Source organism: Artibeus jamaicensis, unplaced genomic scaffold (assembly GCF_021234435.1).
Source record: "Artibeus jamaicensis isolate MK-2021 breed Jamaican fruit bat unplaced genomic scaffold, CSHL_Jam_final contig_233, whole genome shotgun sequence".
Taxonomy (NCBI): Eukaryota; Metazoa; Chordata; class Mammalia; order Chiroptera; family Phyllostomidae; genus Artibeus; species Artibeus jamaicensis.
The window spans coordinates 43,129,520-43,155,602 of record NW_026521486.1 but is presented as its reverse complement, the minus strand read 5'-3'; the positions used below and the strand labels follow the sequence as shown (position 1 = coordinate 43,155,602).

Here is a 26,083-nt window from a genome sequence, read left to right as displayed (position 1 = left end):
AAACTCAAGGTACCTTAATGCTCAACTTTTTCAGGACTTTCCTTTTGCCATCAAATCAATACATAGTTGAAACTCTAGTTGATACAGAATACAGGATTTTCTTGTCTAATGTCCTGTTCACTTGTTTGTTGAGTCTTAACTAGAGGCAGAGAAACCATTTAGTGGACAGCATTGCAATAGTCTAGGCAAGAGACAGTAGTGGCCCAACAAAGGATAATATCAGGGGGAGAGAGAAATGAATGGATTTTAGATATGTTAAGGAGCAAATTTATAGGACTTAATGGATCATTGCTATAGCTATAGAAGGGAGGAAGTTGAGTTGTACAAAGGAAAGAAGCAAAGAATCCCAGATACTGGCCTAAGTAGCTGGGTAAGTCAGTGGTGGTACCTCTCAATGACATAGGGAACAGGAGGAAGGGCAGGCTTGGGGGAAGATAATAGTGCACTTTTAGATTTGTTTAACAGGTGTCCGAGTGGGGAGATCTGTGAGGCGGTTGCATATGTGAGGCTTAAGCTTAGGGAGGAGAATATAGCCATGTTTATCCAGTAGTCATCAGTATACATGACTGAGTGGAGGTCACGGGAGTGGTGAGGCAGATCAGGGAGGGAGTAGACTGCGGAGCTGAGAAAAGACTCTAGGACAGAACGTTGAGAAACAGCGTCACTTTTTTTGTGGTGGTGGAAGAAGAGCATCCACAAAGAAGAAGAAATAGAGGAGAAAGAAAAATTAAGTATGGAGTAGGAAGCCCAGGAAAGTGTAATGTTACAGAAACAGAGGGAAGGGAATGTTTTTGAAAGGAGGGTATATCGTCAGCCATGTTAAATGGCCTTTACTCGCAACAAAAAATCCTAAATTTCTCCTTGTGTTCTATGTAATGTTTATTTTAACAAACTTCGCATTAAAATATATACTTTAAGTTGGAACAAACAAGATAATCCTGTGTGGTGCTTGTGCTAAGCTTTTCATGATAGTTATAACACTTCAAAATTATATCTGTGGTTTAAATGAGGTTAATATTGGTAGGTTGGGAGGTAAGTAAAATTATGTTAGTATCTAACTTTGTTTCTCAAGGAAGAGATCTTTAATTATCTAGTAAAATCTATCATTAAGCCTGTACTTTTATAGGGTAGTTCCTGATTATAGCTACAGAAATTAATAGAATTAATAAAAAACTTGGGTCCTCCTTGGTGTCAAGAATTTTTAAAGTGGTAAGTAAGTGTAGAGTAGATTTGAAGACTCTTGGAAAATTGCGTGGTTAATTGTGGAGGAGCATGAATAATTTAAAGAAGCCCTTTTGTTTTTATGAGGAATGAATTATATCACTCTTTATGGATCATCTAACCAAGCAAATCACAGCATTTTCCATAAATCTGTAATTGGTCTGAAGAGTGATAGTTATCTGTGGAGTACATTGGATTATATGTGATTCATGAGTTAGATTTTATGAGTGCTGAATAATAAGGTTATTACTTAGAATATAGGTAATAGTTTGAAAACTGTCACTATATTGAAAGTGGTTAGAAAAGTTTGCCATTTTTTAAATTTATTGATTTTTTTAGAGAGAGAGGAAGGAAGAGAGAAACATTGATTTGTTGTTCCACTTATTTTGCATTCATTGGTTTATTCTTGTATGTGTTCTGACCAGGGATTGAACCCTCAACCTTGGTGTGTTGGGGTGGATGCTCTAAACAACTGAGCTATATGGCAGAACTTTGCCATTGTTTTTTTTTTTTAATTTATTGATTATGGCATTACAGTTGTCCTATTCTCCCCTTCATTCCCCTCCACCCTGCATACCCCCTCCACCCACATTCCCCCCTTTAGTTCATGTCCATGTGTCATAAGTTCTACATTTCCCACACTATTCTTGCCCTCCCCCTGTCTATTTTCTACCTACTGTCTATGCTACTTATTTTCTGTACCTTCTCCCCCCTTCTCCTCCTCCCACTCCCCTGTTGCTAACCCTCCATGTGATCTCCATTTCTATGGTTCTGCTCCTGATCTAGCTGTCCTCTTAGTTTGCTTTTGTTTTAGGTGTGGTTGTTAATAACTGTGAGTTTGCTGTCCTTCCACTGTTCATCTTTTTTATCTTCTTTTTCTTAGATAAGTCCCTTTAACATTTCATATAATCAGGGCTTGGTGATGAACTCCTTGAACTTGACCTTGTCTGAGAAGCACTCGATCTGCCCTTCCATTCTAAATGAAAGCTTTGCTGGATAGAGCAATCTTGGATGTATGTCCTTGCCTTTCATGGCTTGGAATACTTCTTTTTAGCCCCTTCTTGCCTGTAAGGTCACTTGAGAAATCAGCTGACAGTCTGATGGGAGATCCTTTGTAGATGACTGTCCCCGTATCTCTTGCTGCTTCTAGGATTCTCTCCTTCATTTTATTCTTGGGTCATGTAATTATGATGTGCCTTGGTGTAATCCTCTTTGGGTCTACCTTCTTTGGGATTCTCAGAGCTTTCTGGACTTACTGGACTTGCCAGATTGGGGAAGTTCTCCTTCATTATTTGTTCAAATGGGTTTCCTACTTGTTGCTCTTCCTCTTCCTCTTTTGGTACCCCTATAATTGGGATGTTGTGATGTTTAAAGATGTCATGGAGGTTCCTAAGCCTCTCCTCATATTTTTGAATTCTTGTTTCTTCATTCTTTTCTGTTTGGTTGCTTCTTTTTTCCTTCTGGTCTACTCCATTGATTTGAGTCCCAGTTTTCTTCCCATCCCTCTTGGTTCCCTGTGCATTTTCCTTCATTTCACTTAGTGTAGCCTTCATTTTTTTCATCTAATTTGCAACCAAAATCAACCAGTTCTGTGAACATCCTGATCACCAGTGCTTTGAACTGTGCATCTGATAGGCTGGCCATCTCTTGGTCACTTAAAAGTATTGGCTCTGGGGCTTTGATTTGTTCTTCTGTTTGAGCCATAATTTTTTGGTCTGGTTGTGCATGTTATGTATGAGGGGTGGAGGCTTAGGTGTTCACCAGGGTGGGGCAACCCATTGCTGGGTTGTGAGGCTGTATGTGGGGGCGGGGTCAGGGAGGGAACAGTGGTGCTTGCTCTGTTCTCTCTTGGATTTCAGTTTCCTCTGCAAACTGGGACCTCCTGTTGCTGATTCCTGGCTGGGTGGGCTTGTGTACATTCTGGGACCCTGTGGGTCTCTCCAGTGAACTCTCCTGTGAGGCTAGGAGTCTCTCCTGGCACCTCAACCCCTGCAAGTTTTTTCAGTTGGTGCTTTTAGGCTTTAATTCCCGTTGCTGGGGCCCTGGGTTGCATGGTCTGTCTCACTGCCCATTTTTTGCCTGGTTTATCTGTGTGTGAATGTGTGACCCGGTCAGCCAGCTACTTTGTGCACCTCACTGAGTCTGCTCATTTCCTCCTCATGCCCGTGTCTGCCAAGCACCGCCTCTTCCTGCCAGGACCCCTCTCCGCTGGCTGCAGACTTCGCTCCTCTTACCCGTCTGGATGAATGGTTGTTGGACTTTGGTACAGTTCAATTTTCTGTCTGTTCTGGTTGTGTTTCTGTTTCTAAATCTTTGTTGTCCTTAAATTTGGTTGTGTAAGGAGGCATAGTATTTCCACCTATGCCTCCATCTTTGCCGGAAGTCTCTAAAGTTTAAAAGTTTTTATCATTATTGCAGAATTCTTTCTTGAAAGGAAAGCATGTGGGAGAATCCAGAATAACAATAGATAAAAGGGGACCTGTTCTGTCTAAAGGAGGAGTCCAAGCTTCACCTGTAAGCAACCCTTCCTCTTCAAGCTTTTTCAAACAGTTTGAGTATTAATATCTTTACCATCAAATGTCAGTCAAGAGCATGAATATATACTGTTTATCTCATATTTTAATTTAGAATTTGTCCGCAACTGTAAAGTTCTAGCTTGTAAAAATCAGGTATTGGGACGTGGAAAATTATTTGCGTAAATGTTTCTGGCAACTTTTAAAGTCTAAGTAGCTTCCTTAAAGTAAATCTAATATAATTAGATTAGATTAAATTAGATTTACTTTTACTCTAATACTGATTTTGTAGTATTAGCAAATATAATATATATAGGTATGATAATGATATTGATTTACTTAGTAACTACTGTCTAGAATGTTTTAACTATTTCTAAATTATGTATTTTTTAAAAAATGAGGGTCTAGTGATACTTGCAGTTAAATTTAATATTAATGTGTTCTTATAGCTCTTGTATTTTATGCTGGAAAGTGTAATTCCTGATCAATAACATTAACTACTTATTTTCTCTAGCAATATAAAGCATGTAGTTTCAAAATAATAGTACTAAAATTAATACAAATGATAAATCTCTGAGTGAAGTTTGGACTTTCTTTATAGTTCTTTTAGTCCATAGACTACAGTCCTCTAAACAGGTTATAACTGAAACCATTTGAAAATAATTTCATTTCTGGGTGGTCTTGTTAACAGTTTGATAAATGATTAGATCCTGCATTGTTTTTAAAAGCTTCACTCACATTTAGTTAATACTTACAGCTGCCCTGTGAAGTAGGTTCTGTTATACTTATTTTCCAGGCCAATATAGTTTTTGCTGTCTTGATTTCAAGCTAATTTGCATTAACAAGAAAATAGAACTGTTTTTCTTTTTGGGTTGATGTAGGGAAATGGTGGTCAAAAGTTGAGGAAAAGAACAATTTGGATTGAGAAATGAGAGGCTATTTGTAATTTGGGGATGCTGAGGATGGTGTAAGTATATCACAGGCCTGAAAAGGGAGATAAGGCACATTAGACTCAATACATTTTTGTCAAATGTGTTTAAAAAAGACAAAGTACCAGTCTTAGAGTTTTGCTTATAAATGCTGTGCCTTGTAGAACTTTTCCCTCTTGGATGATAATAAGAGGGAGGGTCTAGCTAGGAAAAACCAGAAGTGAGATTCTATACTTTATCTAGACATCATGTTTAAGGAGCAAAAGAGAAGATAGTTTCCTGTAAATAACATTATTTAATAAGTTTAAAACTCACTTTTAACCTTGCTTTGGTTAACTGAGGTCCAGCTCAATTATATATATCCATTCCCCTTTATTTATGTATGAACCATCAGTAATGTCACTTAAATATGTGTGAGTATATGTATAATATCAAATTTTATTGTACTGTTAGAGGATTCCAAGTCCAGGATTTATTTTGAACAACTTTATACAACCATAATACCTTACATTATATATATATATATATATATATATATATATATATATATATATATATATTCTTATATAATACATAATGATGTATATAATTATTTTATCCTTACCCAAGGACATTTTTTTCCCATTGCTTTTAGAGAGAGGAAGAGGGAGAGAGAAAAATTGATTGGTTGTCTTTCACACATGCCCAGACTGGGGACCACATGCGCCGAGGCCTGCAACCTAGGTGTGTGTCCTGATCTGGAATTGAACCCACAACCTTTTGGTTATGGGATAATGGACAATGCTCCAACCACCTGAACTACCTAGACCAGGAGGACTACATTAAATATTTAAACCTTAATGAAAATAAGAAAATAATATACTTGGAATCATGAAAACCAATTACAATTTAATGTGCTTCTTGCCAAAATATACTGTTCAAACCAGTGGATAGTAATGGAAGTAAATGTTAGCTACCAGATTGTTTTCTGAGCAGTTTTTTCATAAATTCAAATTGATTTTTTAAAAAGATTTTATTCATTTATTTTTAGAGAATGGGGAAGGGAGAGAGAGAAACATCAATGTCTGGTTGCCTCTCGAGCACCCCAACTGGGGACCTGGCCTATAACCCGGCCATGTGCCCTGACTGGAAATCTAACCAGCAACCCTTTGGTTCACAGGCTGGTGCTCAATCCACTGAACCACACCAGCCAGGACATAAATTCAAATTGATTTGATGGAATAGATATTCATTAGTGAAATACTTGATTTGGTTCTTGATTACTAAGGAAGATGATTTACCTGTTTGTGGAGTGTTAGGATTATTAAATTATACTTTAATAAAAGTATAGAGGATATTTTTGAATAGATCATCCTAATTTTTGGAATTTCTTTTCTAAGATATTCTGATAAAATCTATTATCTTAAATTGAACTTATGGCGTGGTAACAACAAACATAGCTTTCAGTGGTGGTCTCTAAGTGACCCTTTTGGTTACCTTAAAATATTTTCAAGATACTTTAATTCACTTACTGTTTAAAAACATGCACTTGATTCTGTTTTAAATTCATAAGACCTGAGTTTAATGGAGACTACATTTGCTATAAATAAGATTTGGAAATTATTATTTAGTTCTCAATGATATTTTATTCTAACTTATACCACAAGGATAAAATATTTGGATTATTGTTCCTGTGCCTGTTTTATCATTCCAAACATGTAAGACCTTTGTGTTGTATATTTGCTTATTCTTCAGAGAATAGAAGTTAACTAGATAACCTTTTGTTATTTATTCTTGGATTACAGTTAGAAATGAGGTCTGTCTAACGCCCTTATTTGAATGAGTGACTCATTTAAAAATGAATTCATTAGCCCTGGCCAGATAGCTCAGAGCATCCTCTGGAAACTCCAAGTTGTGGGTTTGATCCCCGGGTCAGGGCACATACAGAAATCAACTGATGAACACATAAATAAATGGAACAACAAATTGATATTTCTTTCTCCCCCTCTCTTTTCTCCTTTCTTTCTCTCCCTCTAAAATCAATAAATTAAAGTAAATGCATTAATTGCTGTTTTTTAAACTCAGATTTATGGGAAAATGTATATAATTTACCAAAGACAGTTTTGTATGTTGAAATTAGCACAAAATTTAGCAAAAATCTTGACATATATGCTTTTAGCCTTTGCAGCATACAAATATTACCTCATTACAACATTGGAATGTAAGAGTTTTGTTAAAATTACATTTTTGGTTTTTGTTGAAGTTTCTACATCATTTAATCCTGTGTACGATTAAAACAAAGGAAGAGGTGTACGTTATCTTTGTTTCCCTAGACTGAAGAACCATGAAACCGTAATCTTTTGAAGGTAGGGGATGACTGTTTAGTACCATAGTGGTAAAAGGGAGGAGTATTACGGAAACATATCCCTCTGTGTCTTCAACAGGAATTAGTGTTTGAAGTCATTGCTGCTGTAGCACATTAAAATGAACGTGTGCTTGATTAATATGTGAAATTGAACTAAAAATTGAACTATGCTGATTGAATTAAAAGTAATAGGAGACTTTAATGGGCACTTGAAGATAAAGTTCTGTTGGGGGGACCTTGTTTTCTTTTGTTAGAAACAGTTGGTTCTTTTAAATAAATGACAGGTCCATTTCTAGTTAATCATTTAAAAAATATAACTGTTAATAAAAAATATTGCCATGCTACTTTGTAGAAGTATTTAAATTAAAACCAGCTTTGTTATTTATCCATGGCCTAGCATACTTTTATACATGTCTGTGATTGATTTGTTAGAGATGGCAATTTGTCCTCTTAAAGACCTATGAGTGATGAATGGGAATTGTATTGACACATTTTATTTAAAGTCTTGTATATAGTTTATCCACTGTTGTGGCCTTCACCAAAATTCAGTGAATGTAAATGACAAATAGCTAGTTAGGAAAGGACAGATTTTGATCACCTAATTAATAGGATCATTTTTACTAATATTAAAAACATTATTTCAGTGTTGATGGTGTTTAAGTGAAGTGGCATAGTTTTATAGCTGATACATGTGTATATTAAAGTACAGCTGCCATTATAGTGGAAATTTAAAAACGAAACCATTCAAATCATTTTCTTTTGCTTGTGTTTCTGGTAGTGCCAGAAGTTTTTGTTGACATTGTACTAAGCAGATAGTTTTTGTATTTACTTTGGTGCATGCATATGTAGTTATCTGATGAATTTACACCCTCTTTTCTATAGTTCTATATGTATTAATAACCTCAAATAAAATTATACAATCTTCTTATTCTGATAGAGAAGAAAAAGCTGGATCACTTACCAGTAACTGGAGTTCTCCTATTGGGTAATCTCCACAGATCCACATTCTTTGAAGTTATTGTGAATGCCTTGAGGACCAAGGAACCGTTGAAATTTCCAATTTCAGGAAGGTAAGCAAGTGCACTGAAGCATGTCTCTAGCATCTCCCAAATGCCCTCCCCTCAACTTTCTTACATATACATCTGTACTGCATGCCCCCCAGTTCCAGTGGATGCCCGTCAGGAAGAATCTCATGCTGGAGAGAAGGGAAGAGGTGGATCTGTGAGGGAAAAGACCCAATAGGATAACTCAAGTTACTGGTAGGTAATCTAGTTTTTGCAGACTTGAGATATTTTTTCTCACATTTCTTCTCTTTAGAAGTAGTTCATTTAATTATAAAGAAAGGAACTTGTTTGCTATAGCTATTTTTTTTGTAAGTTTGATATAGATTATGGAGTTTTTTGTATGGATGATAAATACCTAATTCTTAAATAGTGTATGAATAAATGTGACACTAATTTCAAAGTGTATCATTTACATAAAGGTTGTTCATAAAAATTATGTTTATTACCTTTGGTAAATACTATAAATAGTTCTAAAGCAATTTATGGAAGTTCTTTGTTGATATTTTGTTAATTCATTTATTTGGTGTTTTTTTGTTATTTATTTGTGACATTGCTTTTATTGAAGCAAGCACTTAACACTAAAATTTATGCTTATGCCAAATTTGGCCAAATTCTTTTGGCATAGTAGTGAGCAGTAAAAATAGTTTTATATCACTTGACTATCACTTCTTAATGCCATAGTTTTCAGTGTACCTTTTAACTTCACTGAAGGTATATTTATAAAATAATTCAAGGCATGTGGCAATTCTGTTTACTACTTTCTTGTTCATGGTGGATGGGCTTATTGTTATGAAGAGTGGCACAGTTGATTCAGTATGTGCTCTCTGGCGTGTTAATGTTAGAAATAGAGTTCCTTTCTCATTTTCCTTTCACTCATTTTGCATTGTTACCAGTTACCATTTCTCAAATGGCACTTTTAGTGCATAAAGAGCCTGTAGGAGTGCCCTGCTCTAGCTATTTCATAAGTTTTTCATCCATTTGCTCAGTACTTAAGACGTCTCATAATCCACTTGCATCCTATTTAGCCCGAGCTTCTTTGATTTGGAACTTTTGTTTAGTCTTACCTGGACAGTTGCCATATTTATATTTGATATGTTTGTGCTTTTCCATTTTCTTGACATGGCCTTCTTTTCATTCTTTTTTCTATACTTTAAGGTTGAGGTCAAGTGATACCACTTAGATACATCCTTTTAGGCTAGCACCTCTCTGTGATTGCTCTGAGGATTGAACTAATTCATGGAATGCATTTAGGACATTGCCTACTAGACATGTGCCAACATGTCAACATAGTCAACACTCTTCTTGTTAGCTCTCATTTATTGTAGATTGGTCTTAAACATTTCTGTGAGTATAGATAGCATTCTTGTCTGTATGACACAGTTTAACTTTTAAATGCTGCCTTTGGGTTATTCGGCTATTTCTTTTGAACTAAAACTCTTAAGCTGACTTGTATGGTCTTTGAGAGCAAAAATAGGGTTTTATTGTTCTTTTTATCTTATTTAGTTACTAATGTCAGTCACTGGGATTAAATCCATTGAAAATTTTGTTTTTATCTAAATTCATAAATATACTTAACAGTTTTTTTCATTTATTAAGAGATTTATTTGACTTATCAATGCTGTTTATACTGTATGTTTTAAGAACTTTTTTCATTTAAAACTGGTATAGTGAAATTATAATTGTCATAAATATACTTAACAGTTTTTTTCATTTATTAAGAGATTTATTTGACTTATCAATGCTGTTTATATTGTATGTTTTAAGAACTTTTTTTCATTTAAAACTGGTATAGTGAAATTATAATTGTTCAGTACAATATGAACTTCTATGGAACATTACAAAGGAGTGTATAGTATTAAGAGAGTTAATTAGGTTGTACTTTAAGGCTTTGTGTAGTGTTAGACAAACTGGAAATTTAGTACTGGAATTTTGAGATTTGACTATCTTAGAAGGTATTGCTTAATTTTCAGGAAAGCTTGTTTTTAAGTATACCAGTTGATGAAACAGTAAATTAAGTCCTTTTTCAAGGTCATTGAGGAAGGAAATGCTCTTAGACACATTCTCACTTCTAAATCAATTCAGGTCCAATAAATAGGCAAAGGTAAAGAACATTTAGTCAGATGACTTCAGTCCTTCTTTTGAGTCTTTTGCACATCCATGTAAGAGACTATTCAGTCTCATGGTTTCTTTGGTTTGACAGTGGTATGACGGTTATATTGAGATTGCCCTTATTGGTTAGAGGTACATATTGAAATGTTTAGAATTGAAGTATTGTAATAGGTTCAGGAATGGGCTCAGAAAAGAAAAATGTGGGTATTTGGGTGTGGTCTATGTAGGTATATGTAAAGAGAGATGAAAGATAAAGCAAATGTTACAAATGTTAATTTTGAACCTAGGCAACAGGCATATTCTCTGTGGCTTTGATATTTTCCCTCCCAAAAAAGTGGGGAGCCGAGTATTTTAAAAAGAACTTCACTGTGCTTCAGTTTTTCTAATTCTAAAATAGGAATAATAGAACTTCTTTCCATGTTTCCTTGATGTGGGCAGGCACAGTGAAATAACATTTGGTAGATAGAACAGCAGTCAGGAGAACTTTTAAGGAGGGTTTTTTTTACATTAAAGAAGAGTTTTATAATGGACAGCTTTTCACAGAACATTTTACCTAAAAGTATAGTAGCTGAAGATATATATATTCTCTTTTTTATTAAGAGCATACTGCATTATAACTAAACAAGAATAATTAAGAAACAATAAATATATAGATATTGTATAAAGTAACCAATTGAAATCTTGAAAATGAAAAACATTTTTAACTCAATAAATGGAAATAATAGAAGATTAGACACAGCTAAAGAAAGAAATTGTTAAACTTCTTATCGAGATAAAACTATCTTTTTTGAGATAAAACTGGTGACTCAGGGCACAGTGCAGGGAAGTGAAGAGGTAAAGAAGAGTTAAGGAGCCTTTGAGACTAGGTTGAAAAGCTCTAAGTGAATGTCATATTGGAGTTCCAGAGGAGAGGATACAGAGAATGGTAGGAAAATAGTATTGAAGAAAAAATGACCAAAAATTTTTTAAGAACAAGTGGAAATTATGAAATAATTAGAGCTTAATCACAAAAAAACGTTGTATCAAAACTTGAGAAATACAAGAAAAGTAGTGCTTAGGGGTAAATTTATAACCTTAAATGCGTGTATTCAGTTGAAGGAAAAGAAATGAGCCAGATATTTCACTAAAAAAAAGGAGAAAGTAAAATGAAGAAAGAACGAAGAGAGGAAATACAAATAAATATAGAATTTAGTGATAGGAAATAATCAGCATGAAAAAATAGCGATGTTTATTCATATCAAAGCTGGCTCTTTTCAGTTGATTAAGTTCTGAAAATACTCATCAAGAAACAGATGACAAATAATAAGATTTAAAAATGGAATATAGTTATAAGGCAATCATGTATAAAAAAGGAATATAGTTATAATTATAATTTTAAAGACCACAAAAAAAATCACTTGTAATTCATATGTATATACATTTTTTAAACCAAATGAAATGGTCTGCTTTCTAGAGAAAAAAGTCATTCCAAAATTGACTGTACAAGAAAAAGAAAACCCAAAGAAACTAAAAACCATTTAAGAAATTAAAGCTGTAGTAAATTTCCCCAAGAGGAATTTTTAAAAATAGCTGCTATGTTAAGCTGTAATTCACAAACCATACAATTTACCCCATTTAAAGTGTACAATTCAGTAGTTTCTAGTACTTTTACAGAGTTGTGCAACCATTACCACAGTGAATTTTAGAATCTTCTCATCATTCCAGAAAGAAACTCTGTGCCTATTAACATTCAATCCCAGTTCTCTACATACCAGTGTTAGCCACCACTGATCCACTCTGCTTCCATAGATTTGCCCCTTCTAGACGGTTCATATAAATGGAATCATTTAATATGTAACCTTTTTTTTTAAAGATTTTATTTATCTTTAGAGGGGAAGGGAAGGAGAGAGGGAGAGAAATGTCAATGTATGGTTGCCTCTCATGCATCCCCTGCTGGGAACTGACCTGCAACCCAGGCATGTGGCTGACGGGGAATCGAACCACAATCCTGTGGTTCGCAGGCCCATGCTCAATCCACTAAGCTACACCAGCCAGGGTAATATGTAGCCCTTTGTGATTCACTTCTTTCATTTAGCATAATATTTTTAAGGTTCAACCATGTCGTAGCATGTATCAACACACTTCATTTTTTTTTATGGCCATTTGTTTATTCATTCATCAGTTGATGAGTATTTGTATTGTTTCCCACAATGAATAATCCCTGTATCAACATTGTGGACACATTTTTGTGTGTACTTATGTTTTCATTTCTCTTGGGTATGTACTTAGAAGTGGAATTGCTAGGTCACATGGTAACTGTGTTTAACTTTATGAGCAACTGCCAGGTTACTTTCCCACCAGCCATGTGTGAGGGCCCCAGTTTTTCCACATTCTCACCAAGACTTTTATTATGTGTCTGATTATAGCTATCCTCAATGGTGTGAAGTGGTTTTGGAATGAATAGGGTTTGTTTTTTTTTTACTTTAAACAAATTTTTACTTATAAATTACTGTTGACATACAATATTATATTACTTTCAGGTGTACAACACAGTGATTAGACATTTGTATAACTTCTGCAGTGAGCACCCCAATAAATCTATTATCCAACTGATACCATACATAGTTATTACAGTATTATCAACTGTATTCCCTGTGCAGTACTTTACATCCCCATGATTATTATTATTATTTTTACTTTATTATTGTTCAATTACAGTTGTCTGCATTTTCGCCCCACCACTCTCCCCCCACCCAGGCCAAACCCACCTCTCTCCCTTGCTCCCACCTTCTCCCTTGGTTTTGTCCATGTGTCCTTTATAAGCAGTTCCTGAAAACCCTTTTCCCCACAGTCCCCTCTCCCCTCCCCTCTGGCTGTTCACATATTGTTCTTAATTTCAGTGTCTCTGGTTATATTTTGTTTGCTTTTTTCTTTCGTTGATTATGTTCCAGTTAAAGGTGAGATCATATGGTATTGTCCCTCACTGCCTGGCTTGTTTTTACTTAGCATAATGCTCTCCAGTTCCCCATGATTATTTTGTAACTATGAATTTGTATCAGAAGGAATAGTTTTTTTAAACATTTATTGATTGATTTTTAGAGAGAGAGAGAGAAAGAGAATCATTGGTTTGTTGTTCTACTTATTTATGTATTCTCTGGTTTATTCTTATGTGTGTCCTGACTGGGCATCAAACCCGCAACTTTGCCATATGGGGATGATTCCCTAACCAACTGACCTACCCAGCCAGGGCCCAGAGGAATAGTTTTAATTGTGATATTTGTAATCATAATTTCAGACATACTTTTGCAGAACGGATAATCCCAATTTTATACACCCTTACCAAGATAATAGGAAAAAAAGGGAAAGTTACCTTGCTCGTTTATCAGACAAGTTTAGCCTTGAAATCTAAATTGGAAAAAATGTGCAAGGGGAAACATATTCAATTTCATTTATGAACAGAGACATAACAATTTTAATTAAGGTAAGAATATAAGGACAGTTCAATATTTGAAAAATATATTAATGTAATTTATAACAGGGAAAGAATCTTGAAAGATTTAGTGAAAGTATGTGATAAAAGTCATGGACACCGGCAACAGTGTGGTGATTGGGGGGAGGGGGGTGGATGGAAGTTGAAGAGAATATAAGGGGTATAGATGGTAATGGGAAAAAAAACAGTAAAAAATGAAATGTTTTAAAATGTCAGTGCCTGCCCTGGCTGATGTGGCTTAGTGGACTGAGCACAGGTCTGGAAACCAAGGGGTTGGTTGCTGGTTCGATTCCCAGTCTGGGCTCATGCCTGGGTTGCAGGCCAGCTCCTCAGTTGGGGATGTGTGAGAGGCAACCGCACTTTGGTGTTTCTTTGCCTCTCCTCTTCCTCCCTTCCCATTTCTCTGGAAGTAAATAAATAAGTAAATCTTTTTAAAAAATGTCAATGCCTATTGATTTTTTAAAAACAATCGTTAAACCAAGGGTTGTTTTAAAAAAAAAAACCCCGGGGTGTTAAACTCATTTTCACTGGGGATCACATCTGTCTTGCTGCTGTCTTCAAAGGGCTGAATGTAATTTTAGCACTGGATAAATGTAACTACGTCTTCAGGAGGGGCCAGGAGCTTGGCACTGCCAGCAGGTGGAAACAAGGTGCCTGGCCTGATGAAACAGTGTTGGCCCAGGGGCCTTGTGTTTGCCACCTGTTCCTTAAACGGTGAAAGGAATTGAACTTTTGTCTTCCAGTAAAGGTTGTTATCAAACCCTGTCCTTCAGACAGCAAGCATAATGCTTTAATGGTGAAATCTTAGAAATATTCCAATGAACGTCAAGAATAAGACAAATATACTTCTACTAGTAAGATAAGAAAAAAAGAAAAAGAAAATCCAAAAGGATTGGATGGAAAAAGAGGAGATGAACTAATCCCTAGAAAAATTTTTTAAAAAGTGAGCAGTGTTAATACAAGAGTTAAATGTAACCGGATATAAGATCAGCATTCCATTTGGAAATAGCCAGTTAGAAAAAAAAAATCTCCTATATAGCAAATTCTATAATGTACCCAAAGTTTTATTGAAGGACATAGTTAAACATGAATAAAGGGCAAGATATACTGAATTTATTGGTGAGAAGTACAAATGTGACCTAAAAATTGTCTGTGATTTATATGCAGTTTTAGACAAAAATCCACATAGATTTTTTCAAATGGAAAATGACCTTAGTATATAAATGCAAAGGCACCAGAATAACTGAGACTCTTCTGAAAGAAGAAAAAAAATAAGGAGGGACTTGTGCTGATGGAGATCCAGGCTAATTTTTAGAATGAAGTACTACATAGCCACGAAAAACAATAAATTGCTGCACATAATATGGGATGAATCTCCCAGACTTAATGTTGAGCAAAAGAAGTGAGACACAAAAGAGTACAAATTGAATTATTTCCTTTGTTGGCTGCTCAAAAGCAGGTGGAACTAATCTGTGGTGATAGAGATAGGAGTGATAGTTATCTGGGAAACATGGCACTGGGACAGGAGGGGACATTCTGGAGCAGGAGAAATGTTAATATACTGGTTTGGATCACAAAGGGGTATTAGACATTTAAAAATCAAGCTCTATACATATTTGTATTCTTTATGTAAATTAAACTTCAATAAAAAAGTTTAAAAATATGCTATATAAAGTAGTATAGTCTTAATATAGGAAAAGACATTACTATAACAGAGAGTTTAGAAATGGATGCACATGTATTTGAAGTTGGTAAGTGCTAGAGGTGGCATTTTTCTCTCAGCAGGGAAAGAGTGTGAACTGGTGAATTGGTTTTCTAAATGGGGAAAGGAACTAGATCTCAAACCATATGCAGAAATAAATTCTAGTTGAATTAAACACACCGAACATGAAATATTTTTTTAAAAGAAGACAGTATAGAAGAATATGTGTAAGATCTGTTTAACAAATTAAGAAAAGAAGACTGAACCGTGAAGGATAAAGGCTTTGAGTACCTCAAAAAAAAAAAAAAAGCAACTTAGGGTTAATTAAAAAATATCATAAACCAAATTAAAAAATAAGTGGCACAACTGGGAGATATGTGCAGTGTCTGTAATATCCAGTGGTTTTGTGTCCAGATATGTAAAAATTAAAAGGATGAGACAGATGATATAAATACAAATAATTAAAATGAACAAAGGACATTAAGGAAATTCACAGCAGAGGAAACTGGAAATTGGAGTGGCTAATGAACTGAGAAGATGGTTAGTCTCATTTGCTGGGAAATGCAGTTAAAAATTTAGGAGCCATCAATTTTCACTCATTAGATTGCAAAGCTTAGGGTTGGGTAAGTATTACGTTGTTGAAAATGTACGTACCTGTAGTATCTAGCAGTTACTATTCAAGGCATGAGGCTAGAAAAACCTGCACATTTGCCCATCAAAATTTGTACAGAGATACTTGCTTCGAAAAAAATCTAAACATCAGGGATAAATATGATATAAAATAGTTCTGTGACAGAGAATTACCTAGAGATCTCTGTTCAGATTATTACCATTGGTGGCTTTTTTTTTTTAAGAAACAAATTGTCCTCTTTATGCCCAGGGATTGTTCTAAGCATTTTATAAACATGAACTATTTTAGTCCTTCTAGGAACTCAGAAATATTCACCGTCATTGTCTCCATTTTACATATGGGCATACTAAAGCATAGAGAGGTAAATAATCTACCCAGTCTCACAGGTAGTAAATAGCAGAGCTGGGATTCAGAGGTAGAATTTGAACTTCAGTTGCTCCAGAGTTCACTATGCCATGTCTTTTGATGTATATAAATATGGAGAGACCTCATAAGTGCAAGGAAAAGTTTGTTGCAGAATGATATGATCTCATTTGTATGAAACTCATGGTAGTGGTTACCTCTGGTTAGGGTGGGAGGTGAGGGAGATCTAGTGATAGTGGTGGAAGGAAATTAGCTTTATGGAACTGCCTATTTTTCCTTAAATAATGTGTGCTCGTATATTACTTTTAAACACCTACATTTAATGTGTACATATGATTATTTTTGCAAAAAGAAACACTGGACAGCCATGGCTAGGTGGCTCAGTTGGTTAGAGTATCACCCCCATAAGCCAGAGTTGCTGGTTCCATCTGCTGTTGGGGCACATGTGAGAATCAACCAGTGAGTGCCTAGATGAATGGAACAGCAAGTTAATGTCTCTCACTCACTCATTAATTAAAATTTTTAAAAAGAAACACTTTCATTGTTTCAATCTTCATTTATTTTGATACTGGTGTATATATAGTAGAAAAAGCAGTAGCATTACCACAATTGCTATAATTTAATCTAGTTCTGACCTAGGGAACTGCAGATAAATGCCAGATACTAAGGGGTAGGGAGGTGAATAGGTTTCACCCCCCTGTCTTTAAGGAGTTTACAGTATTACAGGGAAAGTGATAGGTAATTTTAATACAGTGTATTAAGTGCAAATTTCTTTTCCCTGTTTTTTCATCCTTACTCCTTTCCTTCCAAATGCAGATAGGAGAAGTGGGAAATATCTTGATTTGGGGCATGGGAAAGAGACAGTGAAATGTGAATGGGAATCTTATGTCTTATTCTTTTATAAAACTACCAGAGAATAAACCCGTGATGGTCAGAGGTTGTAGCTTATTCACTATTGTATCTCCAAAACCTTTTATTTTAATTAATTAATTAATTAATTAATTAATTACTTTATTGTTGTTCAAATGCAGTTGTCTGCCTTTCCCCTTACCCCAGCCATCCCCACCTTCCTCCTCTGATTCCACCACCCCTAGGTTTTGTTCATGTGTCCTTTATAGTTGTTCCTTTACCTTTTTCCCCCAATTATCCCCACGCCCCACCTCTCCTTTGGTTACTATCATTTTGTTCTTAATTTCAGTGTCTCTGGTTCTGTTTTGCTTGCTCGTTTGTTTTGTTGATTAGGTTCCATCCACTTAAAGGTAAGATCATATGGTATTTATCTTTCACTGCCTGGCTTATTTCACTTTGCATAATGCTCTCCAGTTCCATCCATGCTGTCACAAAGGGTAGGAGCTCCTTCTTTCTTTCTGCTGTGTAGTATTCCATTGTGGAAATGTACCGTAGTTTGGTGATCCATTCATTTACTGATGATGGACACTTAGGTTGCTTCCAGCACTTGGCTGTTGTAAATTGTGCTGCTGTGAATATTGGAGTGCATAGGTTCTTTGGATTGGTGTTTCAAGATTCTTAGGATATAATCCCAGCAGTGGAATTGCTAGGTCAAAAGGCAGTTCCATTTTTAGTTTTCTGAGGAAATTCCATACTGTTTTCCATAGTGGCTCCACCAGTCTGCATTCCCATAAACAGTACACTTTTCTCCACATCCTCTCTAACACTTGTTTGTTGCTTCGTTTGTGATGGCCATTCTCACTGGTGTGAAGTGGTATCTTGTTGTGGTTTTAATTTGCATCTCTCTGATAGCTAGTGATACTGAGCATCTTTTCATATGTCTCTGGACCTTTGTATTTCCTCTTTGGAGAAGGGTCTGTTCAAGCCCTTTGCCCATTTTTTAATTGGGTGGTTTGTCTTCCTGGAGTGGAGTTGTGTGAGTTATTTATATATTTTGGAGATCAAACCCTTGTCTGAGGTACCATTGGCAAATATGTTTTCCCATATAGTTGGTTCTCTTTTTGTTTTAATGCTATTTTCTTTAGCCATGCAGAAGCTTTTTATTTTGATGAGATCCCATTTGTTTATTCTAACCTTTGTGTCTCTTGCTCTAGGGGACACAGTGAAAATATTGCTGTGTGGAATGTCTGAGATGTTCCTGTCTGTTCTCCTCCTCTAGGATTTTCATGGTGTCATGACTTACATTTTAAGTCTTTTATCCACCTTGAGTTTATTCTTGTGTATGGGGTAAGTTGGTGATCAAGTTTCATTTTTTTGCATGTAGCTGTCCAGCTTTCCCAGCACCATTTGTTGAAGAGGCTATTTTTACTCCATTTTATGCTTCTGTCCCCCTTTGTCGAATATTAATTGACCATAGAGATTTGGGTTTATTTCTGGGTTCTCTGTTCTGTTCCATTGGTCTATGTGTCTGTTCTTATTCCAGTACCAGGCTATTTTGATTACAGTGGCCTTGTAATACAGTTTGATATCAGGTATTGTGATCCCTCCTACTTTGTTCTTCTTTCTCAAAAAAGCAGCTGCTATTCGGGGTCATTTCTGGCTCCATATAAATTTTTGAAGTGTTTGTTCTGTATCTGTGAAATATGCCATTGGTACTTTAAAAGGGATCTTGTATGTGATCAGTGACAGGGGGTAGGCAAAATGGATTAAGACATTGGGAGACTATTCTATGGGATTTAAAATACCAACAAATAGAGAAGAGATAGGAGATCCTTTGGATAAGTATAGTGTTAACTGTGATATTTCACCCAGCTAGCCACTTTTTCTAAAAGGTGAAAAAGGGATAAAACTCTTGTTAGAGGGGAAGAGGACTGTGAGCTGAAGTCCAGAAAGCAAAGCGCCTGTGCGAGGTTAGATGATGAGATATAGTGAGTAAAGGATAGAAAGTAGGCATAGTATGCGAAAGAATAGAGTTAACCACAACAGTAACAAAGCTCAGGAATAAAGTGAAGTGGGCTGAGATCAGGGAGGGGTGCTGTGTAGTATTTACAATTGTATGGAACAAGAATTATTTACAGTAGTACTGGAACAACCATAATATGACAAGAAATATGTGATTTGGGTAGGAAGCACACAATGAAGAGTAGTGTGTTATTGGAACACAAGTGACGTGAAAGAAGGAAAATTAAAATACAATATGAAAGAGAGAATAAGGAAAACCATTCAAACAATACAATTAAACAGAAATAAAATGTAGAAACCTAAACAGAAAGAAGAGAAATAAAAAATACTAATAAAATCAAAGAAGTAAAAATAATGAAAAATGATGATACAAATAAACAACAAATGCCAGTTCTCTTGAATAGCAAAGTGACATTTGTCTCAGTTTTTCAGTTGTTGGGATTAGCCTTCTGCTTCATCTTTGGATCTGTCTTTGGACCTTTCACAGCTCTAGGTCTTATTGTCTTACTTGGGGGAAGAAAAAGCAAAAAAAGAGAGGAAAGGGTGAAAAAAAAGCCTCTCCAAGATTGCGTTATCCAGCAAAGCTTTCATTTAGAATGGAAGGGCAGATAAAGTGCTTCTCAGATAAGGTCAAATTCAAGGAGTTCATCATCACCAAGCCCTTATTATATGAAATGTTAAAGGGACTTATCTAAGACAAAGAAGATAAAAAAGATGAACAGTGAAAGGACCGCAAACTCACAGTTATTAAGAACCACACCTAAAACAAGAGCAAACTAAGAGGACAGCTAGATCAGGAGCAGAACCATAGAAATGAAGATCACATGGAGGATTAGCAACAGGGGAGTGGGAGGAGGAGAAGAGGGGAGAAGGTACAGAGAATAAGTAGCATAGATGGTAGGTAGACAAGAGACAGGGGGAGGGCAAGAATAGTATGGGAAATGTAGAAACTATAGGACTTATGACACATGGACATGAACTAAAGGGGGGGTAATGGTGGGGGAGGGGTGTGCAGGGTGGAAGGGAATGAAGGGGGGAATAGGACAACTGTAATGTCATAATCAATAAAATATATTTAAAAAATAAAAATAAAAAGCAAAAAAAGATTTAAAAAAAGCCTACTGCTGACTTTAAACCCACTGAGCGAGTTCTGCTTATCTTCCTGGATGCCACAGGAAGAGGTGGGGAGGGGGCTGGGCTTCATTTTCTCCCTTCTATGGTTTTATGAGGATGGGGACTAGGTCTGGGGAGCAATATTCACAGTTGGCCAGCTTCCAGCCTAGGTCCTCCGTGAGCTGCCAGGCCCCCACTGTCCATCTGCACTAGGCCACTGCCTTTAATCCGTGAGTTGTGCAGAGACCCATGCAGTGTGCCTCCTTCTTGCTCTTTGGGAGTGCACAGTGGCCAGAGCCCACTGAAGGGCAAAGGGTGCCAGTCAGTCTTTAGGCAAGCAGTGCAAATCAGCCTTGGGGGCCCGGGGTGTGAATCAGCTGCCAGCCAAGAGCCAGAATTCAGCCAGGGCAAGTGGCGCCTGTCAGCCTTTGAGCGAGTAGTGCGACCCAGCTGCCCAGCGTGTGGCGGAGTCAAGCATGGCTGAGTGGTCCTGTGTGTCCAAAACTTAAACTTAGAATGCCTTTTGCTTGGTATTAGTAGACTCCTAGATGTCTGAATGAATAACTGATGCACTTTCACACTTCACTCAAATTTCAAGTGCCCAATACTCATATGTGGCTTCTACATTGTACAGCGCAGACTTAGAGCATCTTAAAGAGAATTTGATTCTATATCATTCTTCTGTTACTTCTTATTAAAGGTGCTTTGAGTGGGGTTTTTTTTGTTTTGTTTTATTGTTTCACTTGTTCATGGGTGCTTGCCTTTACTATTGATCATTGGTAACCTGAAATTCTATCATTAAGTCCAAAATTTGACAGAGCACTTAAGTCTTTCTGTAGTGTTCCCTTATATTTAGGTTTACTTAACTTTTTTATACTAAGTGTCAAGTTTCCTTCTGGTAAGCTTTGAATCAGAATATTGACTCCTGCTTTTTATCACACTGTCAACCTCAGACCTTCTACAAGGACTTTTGTAGGTAGGATTACGTACTACTGTCATCTCTCTCACCCTAGCAGGGTAACAGACCTCTCTTTTTCAGTTTAAAGTCATTGCTCTAAAGCAGAAGGATTCCTTATATGATGATTTTTTGGTTGATTCTCTAAGATATTAATTGCTTAGAGATTTTCAAGTTAATGCATTTTTATCTACTTTTCCTCTAGTCGATACTCACATTGCACAATGAAGCCACATCGAAGGTACAGTCCACATGACTTGACATTCTGCTAGTCTGTTGGTTTCACCTTTCCTAGATGAGGGTCATTTTTTGGATTATTCTCAGTGATGAATTTATAAGCTCTAATACATGTTATTCATGTGTCCCAGTAACAGCAGAACAATCTTCCACAATTTATATCAAATAGTGTCAGATTTTTATAATATGAGATTACTTGGACTCTGAATATATAAATGGTCAGATTCTGGGGTTTCTTGTGTTCCCTGTTTTATTGTCTTCATTATTACTTAGTTTTCATACCTGTTCTGAGTTTCTAGTCTTTCTTATCCTTCCTCTTTGTTACTCCACTTCCCTTCCAGGAGTCTCAATCCCATTCATTTCTTTTCCAGACCTACTATCCATGCATATACCCATTATTTTTGGCGGGCATTTCCAGCACAGTTAGTGCAACATTTGCGTTGCAACTTATCCCTGATGTTTAGATGGTAGTTTTAGCAACAATATAGAATTAGCATCAGAGGTCCTGGCCTGATATTGAAATGAAGCAAAGAATAGTCTCGTTGTCCCATCCACTGTGATCATTTTTTAAATTTCATTTCATTTCTCCTAGACGGGTGAAAGCTGATAGTTGCTAATTGTGGTCACTGGTATGTCGGCCAGGTTTCTGCATTAAGAGGCAGTTATACAGCCAAAGAAAGAACACCAGGCAGCACATGGTAGCGTCTGTGAACAAAATTAGAAACTGGCGGAAGGGTGGGCTGGCTTTAGGCACAGGAGCGCTGGATTCGTTTTGAATTTTTAAAAAATTTTCTGCCCTCCAGTTGGTCCTATCTACTGCCATGGCACCGATTTTCAGAAATTTCAGTTTTAGCTTCACCTGTAAATATTAACTAAATAGTTACCGAAATTAATGAAGTGTCAGGTATTTCTCAGTAGTGAGGCAGACCCTGCCTTCTCAAGTGGTGGTTACTTGCCATTCCTCTTTAAATGTCTAATAACTCTCTGCTGTCTTCAGATCCGTGTCAAAGGCCTTAGTCTTTAAAGTTCTGCAGTAGAGACTGGAAACTGCTGGTTTAACTCTTAGTCTTGTTTTGTTTGGTCTGTGCAGTATTGATTTGTACCATGTTTCAAACAAATTGAATTGCCATTTAAAAAAATTCAGGATATTTCTCCTGAAATTTCAGATTTCCAGCTTCTTTTTATTAATTGGAACATCTAATAACACATTGTTCATTGCAACAGTTTGTCCCATTTGGAAGGTACTTTTGCTGTGCAGAGTTCTTGTCAGTCCCTGTTATCGCCTGGGTTTTTCTTATACCTGGTCCTCCTTCCTCATTTTTATTACTTATCTGGTCTCTGTAGATAATTGGGTTTACAACTCTTATTTTAGATAATCTGGTCCCTCACTACTCTAAACTTTTCTTTGACATGAACCTTTTAGTATTGCCAAAAGGACATACTTAGGTAAAGTCTGTACTCTTTAACTTAGCTTAGAAGTCCTTTTGTGGTGTGGTTTCTGTTTGTTCCTCCAGCCTTAGTTCTTGCCATTTGCCCCAGTAATGTATGTGCCCCCGCCATATCTATCGTCTACCTATTGGTGGTGTGTTCTGCTGGTTCCGGCCTTTGCACACACTCACTCTTTAATCTCTGGATGCTAGTTTGCCTTTCCTCCCCATTGTCTATTGCCCCTGCTTCCTCACCCCTGCCCCAGGTTTGGATAATTCCTGTTAATGTCTTAGTTTAGATGTCACATCCATCAGAAAGCCTTCCCAGGTTTCACAGGATCTGCCTATGTATTTCCATAACTGCCTGAATTTAACCCAGTCTTAACACTTATTACAACTGCTTTTGATAGTCTCCTCTCCATACCATTCAGTAGATTCTAAAGGGTCTTTCCCCTCTTTGATAACCTGTCATAAAATGAGTATGTAGTTAGTATTTCTTAAATGGTTGACTAGTTTCTCTAAGCCAAGGGTGTCAAACTCACTTTCACTGGGGACCACATCAGTCTGTGGTTGCCTTCAAAGGGCCGAATGTAATTTTAGGACTGTATAAATGTAGCTGCTTCTTAACTAGGGGCAAGGAGCTCAGTGCTGCCACCGAGTAGAAACAAGGTGCTGGCCAGATAAAAGAAGGTGGAGGCCTGGATTCGGCCCTTGGGCCTTGTGCTTACCACCTGTGCTCTAAGCTATTGTAATAATTCCTAGTTCTGAGTCTTCGCTTATGTGGTTTCTATTCTGTGGAATGTTCTCTTTATTCTTCCAACTCTGTTCATTCTCTAAACTTCAGCTTGGAGGCTGTCTTAACTTTTTTTTTTGGTAGAGGGTTGCTTATTTCAATATCTACTTATTTTTTTTTACTTCTTTAAGTTCTAGTAATACTTTTTAGAAACCTCTGATTTCAGCACTTGATGTTACTTTAAATTGAATTTATGTCTAATGTCACAATTTTATTTGTAAGGTGTTATTGGCCAATAACCTGTGCTTTACTTACGGTATATTGCTAGCTAAAATAATTTATCTGTTGATTATATTCATTTATGAGTCAAATCTCTAAAACTTTCTTGTATATTCTCCCTCATTTATTGAGAACTGTGACATCAAGCTGGAAGTGTTTATCCCTACCTAAATTTCTTCCTCAATTTTGGACTTATACCATAATGCTTAGTGCAAATATTTTAATTGCTTGAGTATTTTTTCTCGTTCTCACACTAAACTATAAACTAAGGAAAGGTTGAAAACATGTCTGTCTTGTTATAACCACTTATCAAAATAATATTTTAACTAATATTGGAGTTTATATAATCTTGATGTTCATCATATGCATGTTTAAGATGTGACTAAAAGCAATAAGTGTTTTTCAAAATACAGTTTATTGATTATGCTAGTACAGTTGTGTCATTTTCCCCGTTTATTCCCCTCCACCTTGCACACTCTCTCCCACTCATATTCACCCTTTAGTTCATGTCCATGTGTCATACTTATAAGTTCTTTAGCTTCTACATTTCCCAAACTATTCTTACCCTCCCCCTGTCTATTTTCTACCTATCATCTATGCTACTTATTCTCTGTACCTTTTCCCCCTCTCTCCTCCTCCCACTCCCCTGTTGCTAACCCTCCATGTGATTCCTTTTCTGTGGTTCTGTTGCTGTTCTAGTTGTTTGCTTAGTTTGTTTCTGTTTTTGTTTTAGGAATGGTTATTAATAATTGTGAGTTTGCTGTCTTTTTACTGTATGTGTTTTTATCTTTTTTTTCTTAGATAAGTTCCTTTAACATTTCATAAAATAAGAGCTTGGTGATGATGGATTCCTTGAACTTGACCTTATCTGAGAAGCACTTTATCTGTCCTTCCATTCTAAATGAAAGCTTAGCTGGATAGAGCAATCTTGGATGTACGTCCTTGCCTTTCATGGCTTGGAATACTTTTCAGCCCCTTCTTGCCTGTAAGGTCTCTTGAGAGATCAGCTGGCAGTCTGATGGGAACTCCTTTGTAGGTGACTGTCCTCTTATCTCTTGCTGCTTCTAGGATTCTCTCCTTCATTGTAATCTTGGCTAATGTAATTCTGATGTGCCTTGGTGTGTTCCTTCTTGGGTCCAACTTCTTTGGGACTCTGTGAGTTTCCTGGATTTCCTGGAAGTCTATTTCCTTTGCCAGATTGGGGAAGTTCTCCTTTATTATTTGTTCAAATAAGTTTTCCATTTGTTGCTCTTCCTCTTCTCCTTCTGGTACCCCTATAATTCGGATGTTGGAACGTTTAAAGGTGTCCTGGAGGTTCCTGAGCCTTTCCTTAGTTTCTTTTAATTCTTGTTTATTCATTGTTTTCTGTTTGATTGTTTCTTTCTTTCTTCTGGTCCAATCCATTGATTTGAGTCCCAGTTTTCTTCTCATCACTATTGGTTTCCTGTGCATTTTTCTTTATTTCACTTAGTGTAGCCTTCATTTTTTCATCTAATTTGCAACCAAATTCAACCAGTTCTGTGAGCATCCTGATCACTAGTGCTTTGAACTGTCCATCTGATAGGTTGGCTATCTCTTCGTCGCTTAATTGTATTATTTTTGGAGCTTTGATCTGTTCTTTGGTTTGGGTCATATTTTTTGTCTTGACGCACCTGTTAAGTAGTGAGGGGTGGGGCCTAAGGTGTTCGCCAGGGCATGGTGACCCAATTGCTGGGTTGTGCCGCTATATGTAGGGGCGAGGTCAGAGAGGGAACAATAGCACTTGCTCTGCTGTCTCTCGGATTTCAGTTACTTCCACCACTTCCCACAAGCAAACTGGGCCCTCCTGGAACTGATTTCCAGGTGGGTGGGCTTGTGTACATACTAGGACCTTGTGGGTCTCTCCAACGAACTCCCCTGTGAGGCTGGGAGTCTCTCCCCATACCTCAACCCCCACAAGTGTTTTCAATCGGTGTTTTGAGGCTTTATTTCCCCTTGTTGGGACCCTGGGTTGGGTGGTTTGTCTCACTCCCCAGTTGTTCCTACTGGTTTATCTGCACACAAATGTGGGGTCTGCCAGCCACCTTGTGCACCACACTCCTCCACAAACTGCTGCCTCTCTGTGTCTGCCCGTTGCTGCCTTG

General features: G+C 36.7%; 1 protein-coding gene across 8 annotated transcripts in view; it reads left to right on the top strand.

Moving 5' to 3' along the window:
- YAF2 (YY1 associated factor 2) overlaps window positions 1-26,083 on the top strand; it is an 84,654-nt gene that overhangs the window by 21,346 nt on the left and 37,225 nt on the right. The window contains exons 4-6 of one of the 8 annotated variants that reach the window (XR_008390895.1): window positions 3,640-3,735; window positions 8,006-8,077; window positions 8,170-8,266. The exons of 2 other annotated variants lie outside the window; for them this stretch is intronic. Coding sequence is in view for 4 of the 6 variants with exons in the window: in XM_053661600.1 (XP_053517575.1) it covers window positions 5,344-5,386; window positions 7,945-8,077 (176 nt within the window). In the remaining 2 variants the exon portion in view is untranslated. Of the gene's footprint in view, window positions 1-3,639; window positions 3,736-5,309; window positions 5,387-7,944; window positions 8,078-8,169; window positions 8,267-26,083 lie in introns of those variants that run through there. 5 more of the 8 variants (XR_008390894.1, XM_053661600.1, XM_037135016.2 and 2 more) reach the window with 5 other exon arrangements.